The sequence below is a fragment of the Danio aesculapii genome, chromosome 2, assembly GCF_903798145.1.
Source record: "Danio aesculapii chromosome 2, fDanAes4.1, whole genome shotgun sequence".
Lineage (NCBI taxonomy): Eukaryota > Metazoa > Chordata > Actinopteri > Cypriniformes > Danionidae > Danio > Danio aesculapii.
In genome coordinates, this window is record NC_079436.1 from 55,792,320 (window position 1) to 55,813,663 (window position 21,344).

The 21,344-nt window shown below is 40.2% G+C and overlaps 1 protein-coding gene across 1 annotated transcript in view; it reads left to right on the forward strand.

The window, feature by feature from the left end:
• The first annotated feature begins 987 nt into the window (after window positions 1-987).
• Window positions 988-21,344, forward strand: part of atcayb (ATCAY kinesin light chain interacting caytaxin b) — a 53,353-nt gene continuing 32,996 nt past the window's right edge. The window contains exons 1-4 of the mRNA XM_056445992.1: window positions 988-1,471; window positions 3,142-3,236; window positions 19,979-20,022; window positions 21,075-21,302. Of these exons, the coding sequence (XP_056301967.1) occupies window positions 3,160-3,236; window positions 19,979-20,022; window positions 21,075-21,302 (349 nt within the window). The 5' untranslated portion in view covers window positions 988-1,471; window positions 3,142-3,159. The remainder of the gene's footprint in view (window positions 1,472-3,141; window positions 3,237-19,978; window positions 20,023-21,074; window positions 21,303-21,344) is intronic.

Here is a 21,344-nt window from a genome sequence, read left to right on the forward strand (position 1 = left end):
ATATTATATTATATCATATCATATTATATTATATTATATTATATTATATCATATCATATTATATCATATCATATTATATTATATTATATTATATTATATTATATTAAATTATAATATATCATCATATCATATTATATTATATCCTAAATTGTTAATTGTTAAATATACTGTTAACTGTTGTTTTTTTCTTCACTACTACTATGTCATTTGTTTTTTTTATGTGTTCTGTTAATTGTAAACAGTACAAATGCTTTGGCGTACATTTTTGACGCAACATTTTTCATGCCAATAAAGCAAGTTTGAATTGAATTGAGCAAAGGGAAAGAGAGAATTAGAGAGAAAGAATATAATTGAAAAAATCTGTATTAAAATGTCTATATAAAATACTTTATATAAAGTACATTTAATATAAAATGCAAATTTGACATTTACCCTTTAAATGCCAAACAAAAAACAAACTAATAATTCACGATATAATGTATATAATTTTTTTTTTGTATGTTTTGTGGTATATTTATGCAATTTTATAGTATATATATTTATGTATTTTGTGTTTTTTTGTATATGCACTTTATTGTTATATATATATATACTGTATATATATACATACATACACACACACACACACACACACACACAACAAATAAACATGTTTTTTTTCTTGCTATGTATGCTTTGCCAATATATATATATATACCGGTTTCATGCCAATAAATTGAATTGAGAGAGAGACTTGTAGATAAATGAATCATTGTAAATACACTAATTATTACTGTTTTGTCCCAAAATGTTAATTGTTGAATGTGCAGTTTATTCAGATTTATTATTAATATTTGTATTTTTTTGCATATTTAATTTTTATTTACTACTAAAATGTTTACTATATATATATTTTTTTATATATATATATATAGTGTGAGTGAGAGAGAGAGAGAGAGAGAGTGAGCGCGATAAAGCGGCTCACAGAGGAGACACTGAGCCCATCAGGGAAGCAGAGACTGGGATGCAGTTGCTAGGGAACAGCGAGAGACGTCCATCTTTTGCAGCTTGTTCCAGATCCAGAGCAGAAGCACAAGACCGCCTTTTATAGCAGAGGGAAATAAATGCTCGTCCGGAGAAAAACACAGAAAGAGACCAACGGGGAGGAGGCTGCAGGTGACATCACATCATCCAGAGCGGGATTATATGCTGGATGCGGAGTCAGCCATGAATAATCACACATCACAGATCAGCCTTTATTTGTGGATGAGAAGGGCAATGCACAGATGCTGAGGAGCTTTTTGGGAGCGTCCTGAAAACATCCAGCCGGCCTGTCTTTGAGGAAAAGCGCGTATACACAGATGAACTGGGAGTATGATCTGAGCATCTTCATCTCATCAACACTATGGATTTAAACATTAGCTGAGAAATCCACAGGCCTGAAGGTGAAGTCATTGAGGAATCGGCTCCGCTGAAGAGAAACTCTTGTGTTGTAAGTGTATTTAAGCAGATGATTTATTACATGATGTTTGTCCTGCAGTGTGACGTATTTCAGAGAAAACACAGCGTTAATGCATTCATTACTTAGGTTATTATTATAGTTTTGTCTTGTTTCTAGTCAAAATATTGAAAGATTCTTAAACAAATAAGTATTTTCTAGACTAATAAGTTTACATTGAGTTTCCTTAAAACACCCTATCTGTTATATTATATTATATTATAATTATCTGTTAGAAAACAAGACATTATTTTATTTTTAACAAAAGCTCCAAGGAATAAATGCACTTATTTTGCTGTGAACAGGACCTTCAGTGAGAGAAATGTTGATCTTGTCATGTGAAGATGACTGGATGTTGACAGGTGACACTCATCTGGTTACAGTGGAGGGTTAAACAGGTGATGTCAGACAAAAAGAAAAGGTTTCAGATTGGCGTTAATTATTGCATTTTGATAAGAGGTTAGCAATTGAGTAAGGGGGTCTACAGAGGAAATATGGTTGCTTAAAAAATAATATTGTGAATATTTACATTTTTCTACAGTATATTCATGGTTTGGCAATGCGGTGGCGCAGTAGGTAGTGCTGTCGCCTCACAGCAAGAAGGTCGCTGATTCGAGCCTCTACTGCAGGGGTCACCAAACTTGTTCCTGGAGGGCCGGTGTCCTGCAGATTTTAGCTCCAACCCTAACCAAACACCTGAACATGCTAATCAAGGTCTTACTAGGTATACTTGAAAAACATCCAGGCAGATGTGTTGAGGCAAGTTGGAGCTAAACCCTGCAGGGACACCGGCCCTCCTGAACCGAGATTGGTGACCTCTGCTCTACTGGGTCAGTTGGCATTTCTGTGTGGAGTTTGCATGTTCTCCCTCTGTTGGCGTGGGTTTCCTCCGGGTGCTCCGGTTTCCCCCACAGTCCAAAGACATGCAGTACAGGTGAATTGGGTAAGCTAAATTAACCGTAGTGTATGGGTGTGAATGAGTGTGTATGGATGTTTCCCAGAGATGGGTTGCAGCTGGAAGGGCATCCGCTGTGTAAAACATGTGCTGGATAAGTTGGCAGTTCATTCCGCTGTGGCGACCCCGGATTAATAAAGGGACTAAGCAGACAAGAAAATAAATGTTTATGTTTTTATTGCTCGAGAAAATACACTCACCGGCCACTTTATTAGGTACACCTGTCCAACTGCTCGTTAAACACAAATTTCTAATCAGCCAATCAGATGGCAGCAACTCAGTGCATTTAGGCATGTAGATATGGTCAAGATGATCTGCTGCAGTTCAAACCGAGCATCAGAATGAGGAGGAAAGGTGATTTAAGTGGCATGGTTGTTGGTACCATACGGGCTGATCTGAGTATTTCAGAAACTGCTGATCTTCTGATGGCTACTTCCAGCAGGATAACCCACCATCTCAATCCAATAGAGCACCTTTGGGATGTGGTGGAACGGGAGATTCAGACAAATCTGCAGCAACTGTGTGATGCTATCATGTCAATATGGAGCAAAACCTCTGAGGAATATTTCCAGTATCTTGTTGAATCTCTGCCATGAAGGATTAAGGCAGTTCTGAAGGCAAAAGGGGATCCAACCCGGTACTAGTAAGGTGTACCTAATAAAGTGGCCGGTGAGTGTATGTAAATGTGTTGATCTTCTGTTGTTTACAGTGTGATCCAGAGCAAAGGATGGGAACCACTGAAGCCACTTTACGCATGGACAACATGGAGGTCAAAGACGAGTGGCAGGACGATGATTTCCCACGGTAAGAAATGATGATAAATCGCTCATAACAATAATACTCATATTTATTGTGTATGTGTATTAAAGGGAAAGTTGACCTGAGAACAGGGCCGGAGTGGGACTCCTTTTCAGCCCTGGAGTTTTAAGCCTTAGACCGGCCCACCTCAGTTCACGACTGACTATATTAAAATAAGGTGATTTCCAATTCAGTTTCTAATGACACTCTCACGTCTTTTTCAAGGAAACAGCTGCTTTAGACCTTCAAATGTTTTTCATAAATATGAGAACATTAAAGGGGAGCTAAATCTCCAACACTATTCTTTAAAACATCACAATGTCCTTTCCTGCAATATCTGATTATATATTCTGTGCAAACTTCTTTATAGCGATCCAGTCCTTTGTAACGGTGGTCACACAAAAAATAAAAATAAAATATGTACACCTATATAAGTAACCCACACAGTATATTATGTCTTAACACTAAAAATGAAAAAAAAAACTATTCAGGTAAGATTCAAACCCTGGTTAGCAGCGTCATAACGCAACGTGCTGACCACAATGGCACTGTTATGTCAGTGCGTGTGGAGTAAAGAATAAAACAAGTATTGCACTGTTTTACATTCTTTTGACCACACTTTCTATTGAGGTCTTTTTCTCCCCTTTTTAGATTTTGATCTCTAGATTTCTGAAGTTATGTCAGATTCATTAATGTAGTGAATCTTCTGATTTTCCTTGAGCAGGTGTCATATCCATTAATTCAGGACTTAATTCAGGGCTCCTCCTCAACTGCCCTCCTCTCCCGTCCGCTGTTCACTTTCACGACTCCCCAACCCTCTCCACTTTTGTCCGCGCCAACCAATAACGTTATATTTGCTCAGGGGGCTGCGAGAAAATAAACATAAAGAGCAGAGCTGCTGTAAAAAAGTGCGACTGCTGAGAGTGCAAGCGGCTAGGGACACTGGCCCTCGCGGCCAAAAAAAAAAGGACCAGACCACCGGGAATTCTCTCGGTCCTCCCGATTAGCCAATCCGGGCCTGAGAATTAAAAATGTTCTCACCCTCAGTCTATCGAAGATGTAGCTTACTTTTTTTTGGTTAAGTAGAACGTTAAAGGGCACCTATGATGCAAAGTCAACTTTTTTAAAGCTGTTTGGACAGACGTGTGTGTACAGAAGGTATAGTGTGTCCACAGTCATATTGGAGTGACAGAAACACAAGTCTCTTCCCAGTGTTTTTGAGGACCACCGCAACATGATGTAGCAGCGTGGATTTCCCCACCCACCACTTGATCGACAGACACATATTAGCATGTCTCAGTATTAACACACATGCAAATATGCACAATTTGCAAAGAAACTGGGATTAAAAGATCTGTTCAACTCTCTGTGATCAATCTGCACTTCAAGAAATAGTAAGTGCTACACTTTGTGTTCTTATAGCAGTAACTCTACTTTTAGAGCAGTTACGTAATTCGTAACTGTTAGTGTACACAACTATAAACGAGGATGCTTCAGTCACACAACAGGAGTCCTGCATGTGGACGTAAAATCAGCTTTATTTGTACTGTAACTGAGCTATAATCAGAATCAGAAAGAGCTTTATTACCAGGTATGTTCACACATACGAGGTTTTTGTTTTGGTGACAGAGCTTCTACAGTGCAACAGGATTACAGAGACAGGACAAAAAACAGATAATAAATATATTTTAAAAATAGAAGTAAGTAGTGAGTGCAAATATACAGATTGACAAGTGTATGTACATGTTTATTACTATATACAACGTTATATGTGCAGCTGTTATGTGCAAATTGGCATGTAAAGTGTGTTGTTAAATAAGTGTATATGTGTATAAAAGTGTATAGCAAGTAGTGATGTTGGTTCCACAATTATTATCATCAAGTGTTCATGAGATGGATTGCCTGAGGGAAGAAACTGTTTCTGTGTCGGGCTGTTCTGGTGCGCAGTGCTCTGTAGCGTCGACCAGAAGGTAACAGTTCAAAGAGGCAGTGTGCTGGGTGTGAGGGGTCCAGAGTGATTTTGGCAGCCCTCCTGCTCGCTCTGGATAAGTACAGTTCTTGGGGAGTAGGAAGCATTGTACCAATGATTCGCTCAGCAGTCCGAACTATTCGACGTAGTCTTTGGAGATCGTATTTAGTAGCTGAGCTAAACCAGACAGTTATTGATGTGCAGATGACTGATTCAATGATGGAGGTGTAGAACTGTTTCAGCAGCTCCTTTGGGAGGTTAAACTTCCTCAGCTGACGAAGAAAGTACATCCTCTGTTGAGCTTTTTTGACAATGGAGTCAATGTGAGTGTCCCACTTCAGGCCCTGAGAGATGGTGGTGCCCAGGAACCTGAATGACTCCGCTGCTGCCACAGTGCTGTCCATGATGCTCAGTGGGGGGAGAGCAGGGGGGTTTCTCCTGAAGTCCACTATCATCTCCACTGTTTTGAGCGTGTTGAGCTCCAGGTTGTTGTGGCTACACCAGACAGCCAACTCCTTAACCTCCTGTCTGTAAGCAGACTCGTCACCGTCCTGAATGAGGCCGATAAGTGTGGTGTCGTCTGCAAACTTCAAGAGCTTCACAGAGGAGTCTTTTGAAGTGCAGTCATTTGTGTACAGGGAGAAGAGCAGTGGGGAGAGGACACACCCCTGGGGGGCGCCAGTGCTGATTGTGCGGATACTAGATGAGAATTTTCCCTGCTTCACCAGCTACTGCCTGTCCATTAGGAAGCTGTTGATCCACTGACAGACATAGGTGGGCACAGAGAGCTGAGTTAATTTGGGCAGGAGAAGTTTTGGGATGATGGTGTTAAACGCCGAGCTGAAGTCAACAAACAAGATCCTCACATAGGTCCCTGGTCTGTCTAGGTGTTGCAGAGCATAATGCAGTCCCATATTTACTGCATCATCCACAGACCTGTTTGCTCTGTAGGCAAACTGAAGAGAGTCCAGTGAGGGTTCAGTGATGTCCTTCAGGTGGGCCAGCATCAGTTTTTCAAAGGACTTCATGACCACAGATGTTAGTGCCACCGGTCTGTAGTCATTTAGTCCTGTAAGTTTGGGTTTCTTTGGGATGGGGATGATGGTAGAGCGTTTGAGGCAGGAGGGCACTTCACACAGCTCCAGTGATCTGTTGAAGATCAGGGTGAAGATGGGGGCCAGTTGGTCAGCACAGGATTTTAAACAGGCTGGTGTTATAAAATCTGGGCCTGGTGCTTTTTTCCTCTTCTGTTTCCGGAAGACCTGGCGCACCTCATCTTCGTTAAACTGTAGGGCAGGTATGAGAGAGGCGGGGGGTGGTGGAGGTGTTAATGGTGGCATGAAGAGCAGTTCAGAGTGGGTGTGGGGGGTTTTCTCAAACCGGCAGTAAAACTCATTCAGGTCGTTTGCAAGTCGTTTATGGGCTACAGTGCTGGGGGATGGTTTCTTGTAGTTTGTGACGTTTTTCAGACTTTTCCACACAGATGCTGAGTCGCTGGAAGAGAACTGACTCCTTAGTTTCTCAGAATAGTTCCTTTTTGCGACTCTGATCTCCTTTTCCAGTGTGTATTTGGCCTGCTTATACAAGGCCCTATCCCCATTCCTGTATCCATTACATTCCTGTAATGACATCCTATATAAGGAAATCCTGTCACATTTGCCTTGAGTAGATAAGCAAAAACAGCACAATATGTTAAACGTGCATATATTTATGTGTGTGTGTGCGTTCATAGCGAACTTTGTAACCACATTTGTGTATAGCTCGTTTGTTACTGTGTGTCTCTTTTTCAGTGTGTCTGATGTGCTGTCTGTCATTTTGCTTTCTTTATCCTGACCCCGATTGTCATTCTCCTAGAGGGCAGGAAGAAACTACTTTGAGTGGGTGGGGAAAACATCTCATTTGCATTTAAAGGCACAGGCTAGAGGTCTGCGCAGGACTGTTTTTTTAGTCCTGCTCCCACCCACTCCCACAAGGTTTTATTCCGCAAGGCTTTGCTCCTGCTGTATATTCAGTCTTTGATCACCCGCTGCCCGCTTAGAATAATTTTCTACCTGACTGTTCCCGCTAAATTCCCGCTGCGTACGCACAAAAACTTACGCCACGTACGCCAGATTTCACGCTCATGTTTGGATTTACGATAAAATGAACGTGAGAATGTGCATTGGTTCATGCCAACTTCATGTCTGGTGTACGTGCATTTCTTGTGTGTTTGTTTTATTTACATTGGTGACTCCTAGAGGCAATTGTGTTAAATTGCACACTACAAAGTGTCTTTGAGCCGTGCAATGGCAGCTGTATGGGGATCATCCGCATGTCTAGCAGGTATATAAGGTTTCCATACCATGCACTTGACCAGCCAAACATTAAAACGCAACTTGCAGCGATCAAATTTGCAGCAACGTAATCGGAGCGATCGACTGCACACACACTGCTATAGAGGCGCCATCTGAAGATGAATTTGGATGAATCAGTAACATTTCCATTCAATAAATGTGCAAATAATATGTGATGCTCAAATGCGCTTAACATACATAATACACACACTTATTAATGATTCCTACTTGTCTTCGTCGTGATGAAGAGTAGGTAAAATCTGATATGTAGTGGGGGAAAAGAAGAATGAGTTCATCAGACGCTGGGTTCGAACCGAGTTCATGCTCGAACGTGACAACAAGAAGAACTTTAGAGGAGAAGCACTTTAGAGGAGAAGCACTTTAGCATCGAGAGCAACACCGTGTAAGTACATTTAGACCTGTTTTCAGTTGCTGTGTTTGGTTAGAGAACACTTAGACTTGTTTTCAGCTGGTTGTGTTGGTTGCAGGACATTTAAAATTGTTTTCAGCTATCTGCGTTTAGTACTAGAAAGTTTAGCCACTGTTTCCTTGGTTACTGTAAAAGCTTGTGTGTCGACGTTTTCGCGCCCAGCCGCTGCAGTTTCGGGTGTTTTTACTGTCGAGGCGTGTCCAGCTGAGCTCAATCAGCAAAGCGCTCAGGGGTGTATATAAGCAGCTAGTCTCACCGCGGCAGCCTCGTGTGAAGACCAACGAGAGTAAAGACCATCGACTCTACCTGCGCGACTCCACCGAGCTACGCCACTCACACTGCTATAGACGCCACAAAATTTTACACCTTTAAGCCGGACGATTTCTTTTTAAATTCACTTACAGTGCGATGTTCAGACCCAACTGCGTTAACCGCGTCAGCTAAACTCTCTCACTCTATTTTTTTTCTTTTGTTATTAATTCCGGAGGACAAACTTGCAAATAACACCGTTTTCGTCCAGTCTACGTCTGATAGGAGCACCTCCAATTCACATTCTGTTCAAAGTTCCTCCTTTTGCTTGCTTTTGCCTTTGCTTTTTCGTTTGGTTTAGCTAAAGTAGAGTCATTAGCATATTCATATGAGGGAGGAGGGAGAGAGGGAGGGGTTTTGTGCTCGTGCACGTGCGCTCAGTTTCACGTTAATTCGAATGTACAAAGAGAATATGTGTGGGATTCTGCGTACACAGTGTTTTACATCTGAATTTTTTACTGCGTACGCTCATTTACAGCTTTGTGCGTATGCAATGTCTTAATATGATTTCAACGCAAGTCTTCGTACATAAGGCCCCTGGTTTCCAAAATTTTACATTTAAATTGGGTACTACCAAAAGAGAGATATAACTGTAGGATGTGCAAGGATTGTAGGCTTACTGTCAGTTTTGTTTGCCCCTTTGTGATGAGACATTAAGCCGCCTTAAACCTGAGGTTCCAGTCTTGTGACTGCTAAAAGGTAAAACCTTGAGGTATTATCACAAAGGGTAATTTTCTTCCAGACTTGCCTGATGTGGGTTTCCTAACAGTAAACTGTTTTCCAATGCAAGCTGAACGCCCTTTAAGGACAGTGCATCTTCAGATTGCTCTGCCATGGTAAAGCCCGCTCTGAGGACCGTTATGCAGATGATACGCACACAGACTGTATAAATAAAAAGCATGTGCAGAAACACTGGTCATGCGTTCAGCATGTGTAACAGTCATGAGCGCTGGCTGTACCCGTGCTCAATAATAATGAGGAAATCACAGATATGCTGTTCTGAAATAACATCTGGAGCGCTATATTGTCTGGCTGCCCGCTCCCGTTCAGATTACACCAGAGTGACCGACTGCTACTGCGTTTTGTTAAGAATTCTATTCCATGGGACTCGACCAGATTTCTTGTAACGCGGGCTCCTGCAGTACAGCTGCGGAAATGCAGACCACTAGCACAGGCCCCAAAAAAGCAAAAATTCTCTCTGACCTCAAATATTGACATTTTCAGCAGGACATAATAAATGATCTGAAGGGTATTTTGAGCTGAAACTTCACACACACATTCTGGAAACACAAAAGACTTATTAGATTTGGTTAAAAGACCAAAACTAGAGCCCTTTACAGAAGATTTTTAGCTGAATCTGTGAAACTTGGTGATTCATATAATTAAAGTCACCCATTTTTGAGATTAACAAAATAAACAGTCCAGATTGAGTCCAAACCAGTCCCCGTGGCTCCTGATGGTTATGTCAGGGAGTCGATTCTGAAAAGAACTGAATCCTTGACTCGGAGGAGTTGAGAATCAAGAGTCTATTCCAAAGTTCAATTCCATAATGAGAATCGACTCCTGGATGTACATTTGAATTGATCTGAATCACACTGAGGTCCAATTTGTAGCATTTTTGCAGAGTTTTTGGTATAAATAAGAGCGTGGGCTTGGCATTTGATCGCATTTGAGCTCATTTAAATCTATTTTAGAGTGTTGTATACTGAATTCAGACATTTGACTGGTAGCGCACACCAGCAGCACAGCTATAAATCTATAATTGATGATATTTGTAATGATTTTTTTGCCTCACGGACCTTAAGAAGTTTGTTGCTAATAAGCTGACAATGCGAGACCTGACATGTCTATCTATATAAGCACAATCTGTGTGTCTCATGGGGCTTGTTAAGCCTGAGTTACTTCCACAGTCTCTGATTTCTGATCAATAAAGTGAGCTCAGTGTTACAGATGGAGGAAAGCTGAAGAGACTGTTCATAAGCCCCGCCCACTGACATCATCATAACATGACTATATATGGGCAAATATGAGTTCATCACTGTTACCATGACAATAAGGGCAGAGCGAGACACACACAGTGGTGAATAATTGATGGTGTTCACTTAGTGCTCAACTATAGAAACTTTCTCCAAACCTCAGAAACGTTTATTTATTAAGTTTTACATTATACATATTGACCTGACAATTCATATTTATCTGTCCATCCATCTATTCATTATGTACATTATTATTTAAGTCCTTCAGGCTAGGCGTTCTCAAGATAACCCCCAAGTCTAGTTAACATTTAAAGGGACAGTTCACCCAAAAATGATTATGTACTCACTATTTACTCTGCCTCAGGTGGTTCCAAACCTTTATTAGTTTCTTTATTCTCATTGAGCACTAAAGAAGATATTTTGAAGAATGTTTGAAACCTGTATACATTGACTTTTGTAGTAGGTTTCCGGCTGTTACAAACCCCTGATGTTAGTCTAGGGGATGGTGGGGTTTGACATTCAGGCGTAATTAAAATATATTTATACAAACAGTGAATAAATGCAAAAGACAACCAAAATAAACCAAAATTGTGATTTTATTTATATTTCCCAAAGTGAACAAAAACAACGAGTAAATCCAAAATAAAGAAAATAAAGTAAGGCAAAATATACTATTTACAATATTTACAACACTGAGACAAATACAAAGACAGGAGAGCGGGCAGAAGGGACGTGGGCGGCGCTAAAGGAACGAAAAGAACAAAACCCAAACTAAATCTAACTTCCCAGAAGCATCTAGCTAGCTAACTATGTGAAACAAAATAATTAGCACGCGAAGAGTCTTCCGAGTCCTGACTGTCTACTCTATCTATCTATCCAAAAGTACAAGGGGTGGCGCTCGCCCCTAATCTAATGTACTATACAGAAGAGTAGTCCTAAGTGTTGCAAAATGTATGTCACGTGACCTTCTTACCTGTCCGCTTCGTCCAAGCCTCGTAAACAACGTTTAAACAGAGAAATGGAGTGATATAGGAATAACGGACAGATAACGTGCACACAGAAACGGGCAACAACAAAATACACAGACGGGTTCTTTCGTACAGAACGCAACAAGAAAACAAGATAAGAAAGAGAAAAGAGAGGGCTGGTGAGTGGTCTGGCGCGCGCTTTTATGGTGGGTGGTCTTTACTTATTGGATGTAGGCATGTGCCGGTATCACATTTTCATGCTGCGATTAATTGATTGAGCTTTTATCACGGTATACTGTATTATCACGATATTTTACTAGAGAAACAGGTAAAAAAACACAAAAAACTTCAGTTTCGTCAACTTAGTAACTTTAATAACTTTTTAATTAACTAAAAGTACTTCAAACATTTAAATACAAATAAATATAAATAAAACAATACACAATATAAAAGTAAACTTCAGCAATTATATCAAAGTGAATGTGCAAAGGGAAACCGTCTTCGATCAGCAATCCCTGTGCATTTTTTTGGAACCCAAAATATTTCCAAACCTCTGACTTTTTTTTTGAAGGGGGATAAATTGTCGGCAGCGTTCCTCCTTCCGCCATGCTTCTTCATCGTGTGAGGATTAGAGAGCGGTGGCGCGCACTGTGTGCACACAGTGCTTCTATATGCGGGGATTGTTTACATCAGAGTGCGCATCAGTTCTGCGCAGCATATACGCAGTGTTTCTTCAAGCGGTTGATGGAAAATAAGCTAAGGCGCGTTCTAAGAATGTAAATTCGGATCTATTATTTTTCACGGTATTTTGAAGCGCCCGCGATAACAATATCGTGCATATTCATTACCGTGATTTATCGCATTACTGAATACCGGCACAAGCCTAATTGGATGTGACGTAAGAATGACGTAACCGTAAAATGACTGACAGCTGAATAGACCAATGAACGGAACCTGTGAATAATGAAAGCAGATATGGGAGAGCAGAGCGAGCGAGAGAAAACACAGAGCACAAATAACACAAATATGTAACACCGGCTTTCTTCAAAAAAAAATTCTTTGGCGTCAAACAGGTTTGCAATAAGTGAAGGATGAGTAAATGATAACAATTTTCATTTTGGGGGGAACTATCCATTTAAATCATTAAATAATATCATATATTTGGTTTGTATTGCTGTAGCTCAAGCATGTCAGGGTCAGGGCTTTGACTGCATGAGCTGATATACTGATTTAATGTAAATTGCAAGTGAATAAAAGTGCAGGCCAATTTGCATAATAGTAAATCCATGTTTATTCAGCATGACAGTGACTATATTAGATTAGATTAGATTCAACTTTATTGTCATTACACATGTACAAGTACAAGGCAACGAAATGCAGTTTAGGTCTAACCAGCAGTGCAATAGCAGCAAGTGCAGGATACAGGTATAAGTTATAAAGTGCAGTTATAGAAAAACTATGGTGATATTTACAGATGGATGTACTATCAACATTATATACAGGTTGTATTAGCTATGAACAGAGATTTGCATAAATGAATATATGTACATGATGCTATTAATAATCAGGAGTAGCAGATAGATAAACATAATTACAAATTACAAATGTCCATGTGCTGTGGGTATGTCCAGTTCAGATAAGTGAATCAGTGCAATGAATATGTGCAAACTTTAAATGTGCAAATGTTAAATAGTGCAGTGATTGTGAGGAGTATAAGTTAGAGGAGTGTGGGGGGTGTATTGGGGGGGGGCAAAAGAGTCAGTGAGGGGCAGAGTTCAAAAGGAAGACAGCTCTGGGGAAAAAGCTGTTCCTCAGTCTGCTGGTTTTTGTCCGGGGGAGCCTGAAGCGCCTGCCGGAAGGCAGGAGAGAGAACAGTCTGTGAGCAGGGTGAGAGGTGTCCTTAAGAATACTGCGTGCTCGGCGCAGACAGTGTTTCTTCTGGATGTCCTCAATGGCTGGCAGTGTAGTTCCTGTGATGCGTTGGGCAGTTTTCACCACCCGCTGCAGTGCCTTACGCTCAGCAACAGAGCAGCTTCCATACCAGACTGTGACGCAGTTGGTCAGGATGCTTTCTATTGTGCAGCGGTAGAAGTCCACCAGGACGGCTGATGAAGGCTGGTTCTTCTTAAGTTGCCTCAAGAAGAATAGGCGCTGATGAGCCTTCTTGACCAGGCTGGAGGTGTTGGTGGTCCAGGAAAGGTCCTTTGAGATGTGGGTCCCCATCGCATATTTTTGCTGTATCGGTTATCGGCCAGCTGGTACCGATCCAAATCCGATTTTGAGCGTGCGCTATATTCTGTGTATTTTATAAGCCAACAAAAGCCACGAAGTTGTCATGTAGGCCTAGTGGCCTACTATATATCAAATGTTCTGAAGTCATTCTATAGTTTAACGTGAAGTACAGATGAATATTCATGTGCTTAAATTCATGTTCAGTTCAGCGCTTCCCTCCGCTGCACCTGTCAGTCATTCTTCATTCATTAACAAGTCTAACTGCCTGCCGCGTTTGTTTATGACAACATGAAAAACTTTCTCTATTAGTTTAAATAATCTAAAATGCATTTAGTTTTGCATTAAATTGGGTCATTTTGACCTGCAACATGGAGTTCATAGCGGTTTCTACATCATGTTGCGCTGTGTCTGTTAGACCAGCAGATCGCATTCACAACACTGGAGTAGAGAGGGTTATTATTACCTGCTCTTCACTCACAAAGTAGGCCTACCAGAAACTTTAAATTAGAAAAGGCTCAATAATACATCGGTCAGATCCTCAACGCGCTGATTTCTCCCCTTTGTGCTGCTGTTTTGGAAGTGTCTGCAGGTACCGGAGAGCTGCGCACTGTGTCTCAGTGATGCATCAAGCGCTTCATTCACACATCCGGCTGCGCAGACACGACGTGAGCCACTCAGTAAATTTATTCCCACAATAACTTTCTGTTCTCTCATTATTCAGACTGAGTTTATTCTTCCGAGGGGAAATACTTTAAGTGCTGCGAAAAGTTTGTAAAGCCTGGCTCATTGTGGCCAGAATAGTTTATTAAATTAACAAAAGTGAAACTGACGGCCGCATATGGATTGTCATTAACAGAAAATGATTTAGCCTAATATAGCAACACAATCTCACGGCAATTCGTAACTTTTTGATTTAGTGGCTAATTCGTTCGATCTAGTTCGTACAATTTAGTACAATTTGCTCATCCCCCAATGACGGTTGGGTTTAGCGGTGGGGTTAGGTGTCACGCCTCCTTTTTAAAATCGTACAATTTCGTACGACTGAATTCGTACGAATTACCCACTAAACTGACAAAACGTAAAATACTTACGTTTTCTATAGGCTACTCTCAAACTGAGGATTTCACTGTCAGGTTATTTATATTAATATTTTATTAATCAGACCTGTTTGTCAGTTTGTGCGCTGAAGCCTATATGCGGACCTTGTTTTGAACTTCACCTCAAATATTCTTGTTTATGTTGTAGATAACTGACCAACAAAAATACATAAAAAAAATAACCAACAAATGATACCAAACCAAATTCGTTTCAAAAAGGTAATTTTTCAGACATAAATAATATTTCAGAAATGCTTTCAGTTTCTCTGTCTCACTCACGGCAAGGTTAGATGACAGAATGTTTAAGGCCTCAGACAGTTTAGTTTAGTCTGCGTCAAACCTGCAGGAAAATATCAGGCTTTGCTAAAAGGCTGGTTATTTTACCAAGGATTAGGGTCAATAGTGGTAGCCTATTACAGATTTCAAAGAAAAATCTTATTATTAAAAAAGGAAACATAAGCTGGACCACAACAGATCAGATCAATGATATAAGGAAAGATCAAATAATGTAGCCTAGTTTACAGCAAGCATCATGTTTTAGTTATATTGTGCCGTCTGTCATATACAATAGGTCTATTAGTTTTTACTAAAGAAGATATATTTGAGTTTAGCACCAGAACTATTGAAACTATTATGTTTAAAAAAAAAATAACAGCACAGTATCGAGATCGGATCTGTATCGGTTGATACTCAGAATTTTGGTATCAGGATCGGATCTGTATCGGTCGATACTCAGAATTTTGGTATCGGGATCGGATCTGTATCGGTCGATACTCAGAATTTTGGTATCAGGGTCGGATCTGTATCGGTCGATACTCAGAATTTTGGTATCAGGATCGGATCTGTATCGGTCGATACTCAGAATTTTGGTATCAGGATCGGATCTGTATCGGTCGATACTCAGAATTTTGGTATCAGGATCGGATCTGTATCGGTCGATACTCAGAATTTTGGTATCAGGATCGGATCTGTATCGGTCGATACTCAGAATTTTGGTATCGGGATCGGATCTGTATCGGTCGATACTCAGAATTTTGCTATCGGGATCGGATCTGTATCGATCGATACTCAGAATTTTGGTATCAGGATCGGATCTGTATCGGTCGATACTCAGAATTTTGGTATCAGGATCGGATCTGTATCGGTCGATACTCAGAATTTTGGTATCGGGATCGGATCGTTTCCAAAAAAGGTATCTGTGCATCCCTAGCTCTCTTATATACTGATGTAAACAGTATACAGTTTTCTGACAATTTTCTGTATGGGTCTTTTGCACAAAACTAAACAAATACGCTGTTTATAAATCTTAATTTGAACACATATTAAAGGGGACCTAATATGCCCCTTTTTACAAGATGTAAAAGAAGTGTCTGATGTCTTTAGTGTGTGTGTGTGTGTGTGTGTGTGTGTGTGTGTGTGTGCGTGTGTGTGTGTGTGTGTGTGTGTGTGTGTGTGAAGTTTCAGCTTAAAATACCACACAAATAATGTTTTATAGCTCTCTGAAACTGACCCTTTTAGGCTTTGGTCCTGATTGTGGCGTTTTGGTGACTGTCGCTTTAAATTCAAATGAGATTGAGCTTTTTTTAAAGAGGGCGGAGCTACAAATGTGTGTGTGTGTGTGTGTGTGTGTGTGTGTGTGTGTGTGTGTGTGTGTGTGTGTCAGCAGATTCAAAAACAAGACTAACGTCCTATACTAATGAGGGAGAGATGGTCACTAGTGGGCGGGGCTTTCCCCCTCTGATGGCACGTACAAATGGAGAATGTCAATCAAAGTGTTTCTGCAGACTGTTTTAATCAAGTCTGATTATAAAAAATACAATTAAAACATTGTTAGCATTCAAAGCTGCTCATAGTCACACACTGCTGCCACACACCTGTGTTTAAACCCCTTAAAAAGTGATTTTTGCATAATAGGTGCCCTTTAAATTTTAAAATAGATCTTTGAGTCTGTTTCAACTGCTTGCTGTAACCCTCTAGACTCTTATTAAGCAGCGTGTGGCCTGTCGCTGCACAGACTGCTGGGTAATAATTACACACATTGTGGGTTTGTTCAGCTGAATTTAGTTTGTCTGCTCCTCACACACACTCTCCACAACGAAAACACACACATACATACACACACGACGGGATGATTGTCGCCTTTATCCCTCCCAAAGTGTGTGCTGTTGTTCACGTCTGACACAGATGTGCTAATACCATTAGTTACTGCATGTCTGTGCTGAAACTGTGCTTTAAATAACCAGCCTGTGCAAATGTCACTGTGGTAAAGTTTCATATATTGGTAATAGTAAAGTAAGGTCTTATCTGTTTTAGCTATAATACTCTAACTGTTGAAATCTAATATGTTTTTTTATTCAGTTTCATTCATTTATTTTTAATGTTATGCAATTTACTGGTTTTTATCTTGATATATAACATTAAATATAACTTAATATAACTGGCAACGCAGTGGCGCAGTAGGTAGTGCTGTCGCCTCACAGCAAGAAGGTCGCTAGTTCGAGCCTCGGCTTGGTCAGTTTCTGTGTGGAGTTTGCATGTTCTCCCCGTGTTCGCGTGGGTTTCCTCCGGGTGCTCCGGTTTCCCCCACAGTCCAAAGACATGTGGTACAGGTGAATTGAGTAGGCTAAATTAGTGCGTCCGTAGTGAATGAGTGTGTATGGATGTTTCCCAGAGATGAGTTGCAGCTGGAAGGGCATCCGCTGCGTAAAACATGTGCTGGATAAGTTGGCGGTTCATTCCACTGTGGGGACCCCAGATTAATAAAGGGACTAAGTCGAAAATGAATGAATAACTGTCTAATATATAATTAATATATCATATATCATGACAATAGCAGTCAGTGACATTAAGAATGGCAATTAACAATTGGCATCAAACAATTATCTCCCATAACAGAATAAATAAACAGTAGGAAGAAGAATACCTATAAAAGAGTGCACATTAAGCATTTAGATGCAGCTTATTATTATAAGGAAATAATATAGGGGCAGCACGGTGGCGTAGTGGGTAACACAATCGCCTCACAGCAAGAAGGTCGCTGGTTCGAGTCCTGGCTGGGTCAGTTGGCATTTCTGTGCGGAGTTTGCATGTTCTCCTCGTGTTGGTGTGGGTTTCGTCCTGGTGCTCCAGTATCTCCCACAAGTCCAAACACATGCGCTATAGGGGAATTGGGTAAGCTAAATTGTCTGTAGTGTATGTGTGTGAATGAGAATGTATGGATGTTTCCCAGAGATGGGTTGCAGCTGGAAGGGCATCCGCTGAGTAAAACATGCTGGATAAGTTGGCGGTTCATTCCGCTGTGGCGACCCCTGATTATTAAAGGGACTAATTATTTTTTTTTAAGATCAGTTAATACAATTGCAGTTCTCCATTATTTGTTGATGGAAGGTCATTATGTTAAGAGATGCAACGTCTGCACAAGTATTTTTCTCTTTTTTTTTCTTCGTTATACAGTAAATAATTTTTAGGGGGTTATAATAATAATTATTGTTGTTATTATTAAATGAACTTTTGCTAATTAATAATAAAGCATTAGAAATTTTAATGAAAACTTAAAAACAAAAAGCAGATTTGAAGTGTTAACTTTAATAGTAATACATTTTACTTGTAACACTTTCTCATCCCCAGAATGCTATTATGTGTGGTTTATTTAATTTCGAGAGGAGCGTGTGCTTATGATTGAACACAGCTAGACTCGCATTAGCTACACGATCCACCAATCAGTCAATTCCTAACTCACCCTAAATAACCAGAAGTTCTTACCCGAGTATCTTTGTTTTGAAGAATCCCCCCCTTCCACCCTTACTCCTCCTCGCTTTCTAGACAGGGCAGCATGGTGGCCCAGTGGTTAGCACTGTTGCCTCACAGCAAAGACATCACCGGTTCAAGTCTTTACCAGGCCAGCTGACGTTTCTGTGTGGCGTTTACATGTTCTCCCTGTGCTTGCGTGGGTTTCCCCCGGTTTCTTCCCACAGTCCAAACACACGCGACATAAGTGAATTAAACAAATCGTATTGGCACTATAGACGAGTTCTAGCCAGCAGGATATTTCCACAGTAATCCATCATTTGTCACTTGATGGAACAGGGGAGTTCTCGAGATCTACCTCTCGCCCTGCAAACGGTTGGGTCTCAAGGATCTTATGAGCTCAGGGCTCTCTCCCGGGTCACCATGCCAAATACGCTTTATTATCAATCATCAGGTAAGGGTGAATAGGGTATATTTCGAGCTAGTGTTGTTGCCATACTGATAAACATCCGGTGACTGGTTATTGTGAGTTTTTTTTCCATTTTATACCATTCCTTTTACAGCATCGATGTTGTAATGTTATTAAAATACAATCAGTTAAACAGACTTTGGCATTTGTTCAGTTGCTCAAGCGTAAAACGAGACAAAAAGCCGTTTACTCGCACGCCCCCGTCAGGCTAGCGCAGAAGCTCCATTGAATATACTGGGGTAAAATAAATGCTCATATTATAAAGACATGACGGGGAAAATGTAATTTAATGCAGTGCTTCTTGTACAATCTGAGACCCACTTTATAGCGGATATCACTCAGCCAGTGGAGATCGCTGATTTGTAAAGAAAACAGACCTTAAACGCGCAGATTTTGCAATGGTATACAATTTACCAGAAGTGCTTAACCCAATACTGACAAATTAAAAGTCCTATTAGCATACTTTGGCATATACCCTATTCTTGAAAAAACAAAACAGTCAATAATAGATTAACTCTGTTTGTGTTTGGGATTTTATTTCTGACTCGGTCTATAAATGATCATGAATGTGTAGTATTCTTTAGTCTTATGGTCATCTGTCTATTAAGCTACTAAGTACGACCTCCAAAGACTACGTCGAATAGTTCGGACTGCTGAGCGAATCACTGGTACAACCCTTCCTACTCCCCAAGAACTGTACTTATCCAGAGCGAGCAGAAGGGCTGCCAAAATCACTCTGGACCCCTCACACCCAGCACACTGCCTCTTTGAACTTTTACCTTCTGGTCGACGCTACAGAGCACTGCGCACCAGAACAGCCCGACACAGAAACAGTTTCTTCCCTCAGGCAATCCATCTCATGAACACTTGATGATAATAATTGTGGAACCAACATCACTACTTGCTATACACTTTTATACACATATACACTTATTTAACAACACACTTTACATGCCAATTTGCACATAACAGCTGCACATATAACGTTGTATATAGTAATAAACATGTACATACACTTGTCAATCTGTATATTTGCACTCACTACTTAATTCTATTTTTTTAAATATATTTATGATCTGTTTTTTGTCCTGTCTCTGTAATCCTGTTGCACTGTAGAAGCTCTGTCACCAAAACAAATTCCTCGTATGTGTGAACATACCTGGCAATAAAGCTCTTTCTGATTCTGATTCTATAATAATTTTTTGTGTTTATTCACAGGCCTCTTCCTGAAGATGGTGATTTAGATGGACTCACTGACAACTGTAAGTTCTCTAGTGCTTCTGATTCATGTGTTTTTAACAAGTTGAGATCATTCAAGCTGAAAGTTAAACTGATTGTTGTTATTGTTGAACTTTATAATAACTTTAGCTTTTAGCATGATGACCATACAAACCATTTGACTAGCTATTTTGCATGATACTATTCAGCTTAACTAGGTTAATTAGCCAATTTTGGTTCAGTGGTTTGTTCTGTAGCCAGTCAAAAATATATATTTATTAAGGGGACGAATATTATTGAGCTTTTATTACTTTTAATCCAGTCAAACTAAAGACAATAAGACTGTCTCTAGATTAAAAATATAATAGGAAATACTATAAAGAATGACTTTGCTCTGTTAAACATCATGTGGGAAATATTAGATTAAAAAAAATATAGAAATGTCACAGCTCGTCTAATTATTTTGTCTGTAAATGACACTAAAATAGCACTGCTGTCCTCTGCTTCAGGAGTGTTTTTTCTGAATATAGGCTGAAGAAACTTAATGAAAAAGCATTTCAGAAGTAAAAAGTGTGGGATTTTATTTCATATCTCTCTCATTAAAATACACATGAAATCAAAACCAACCATATTGATTTAGTTAGCTCACATTGCTAGATTTGAGGTGAACTATTCATCTGAGCGTGTCATTAAGAAAAAAAAAAATGGTCGCCCTTGTAATCTTTAATTGAAATCTGAATATGCGCTTCCTGTTTGTTTTCAGTTAAATTCTCAGATTAGGTCTGTCTGAGGTTTTGGGCGTGGCTAACATACTTAACCACGCCCCTCCAGCTGTCACTTTTGTCACAACAGAAATGGTGAGCAGGAGGAGTCTGTTAGGTTGTAATAACTTTTCCTCATCTTTCTGAATGAAATGCCTACTTAACTACATCCAATCAGCTCGCAGTAGAAAAAAAACAAGCCACGCCCACAGTTTTCTCATGTAATATTTATATTAAATATATAATCTCATTTAAATAATAACTGCATCACTATACGAAAAAAAACAGCTGCAGCTTCTGGTTCATGCAGACTTTAATATGTGTAATGTTTTCAGCTCATCACGGCGCTCTGACGGTGGATCATGTGGACTCTGTCAGACAGAAGCGCCGCACGCTGATCGCTCCCGATATAAACCTGTCGCTGGACAAAAGCGAAGGTTCAGTCCTTTCTGATGACTTTCTGGAAACTCCAGATGATTTGGACATAAACGTGGACGACATCGAGACGCCAGACGACGACTCTCTTGGCTCCGCCAACAACGGCACCGAGCTGGAATGGGAAGGTCAGTCGCTTCCACTGCTGGATAGTACCTATTTTTACTTCA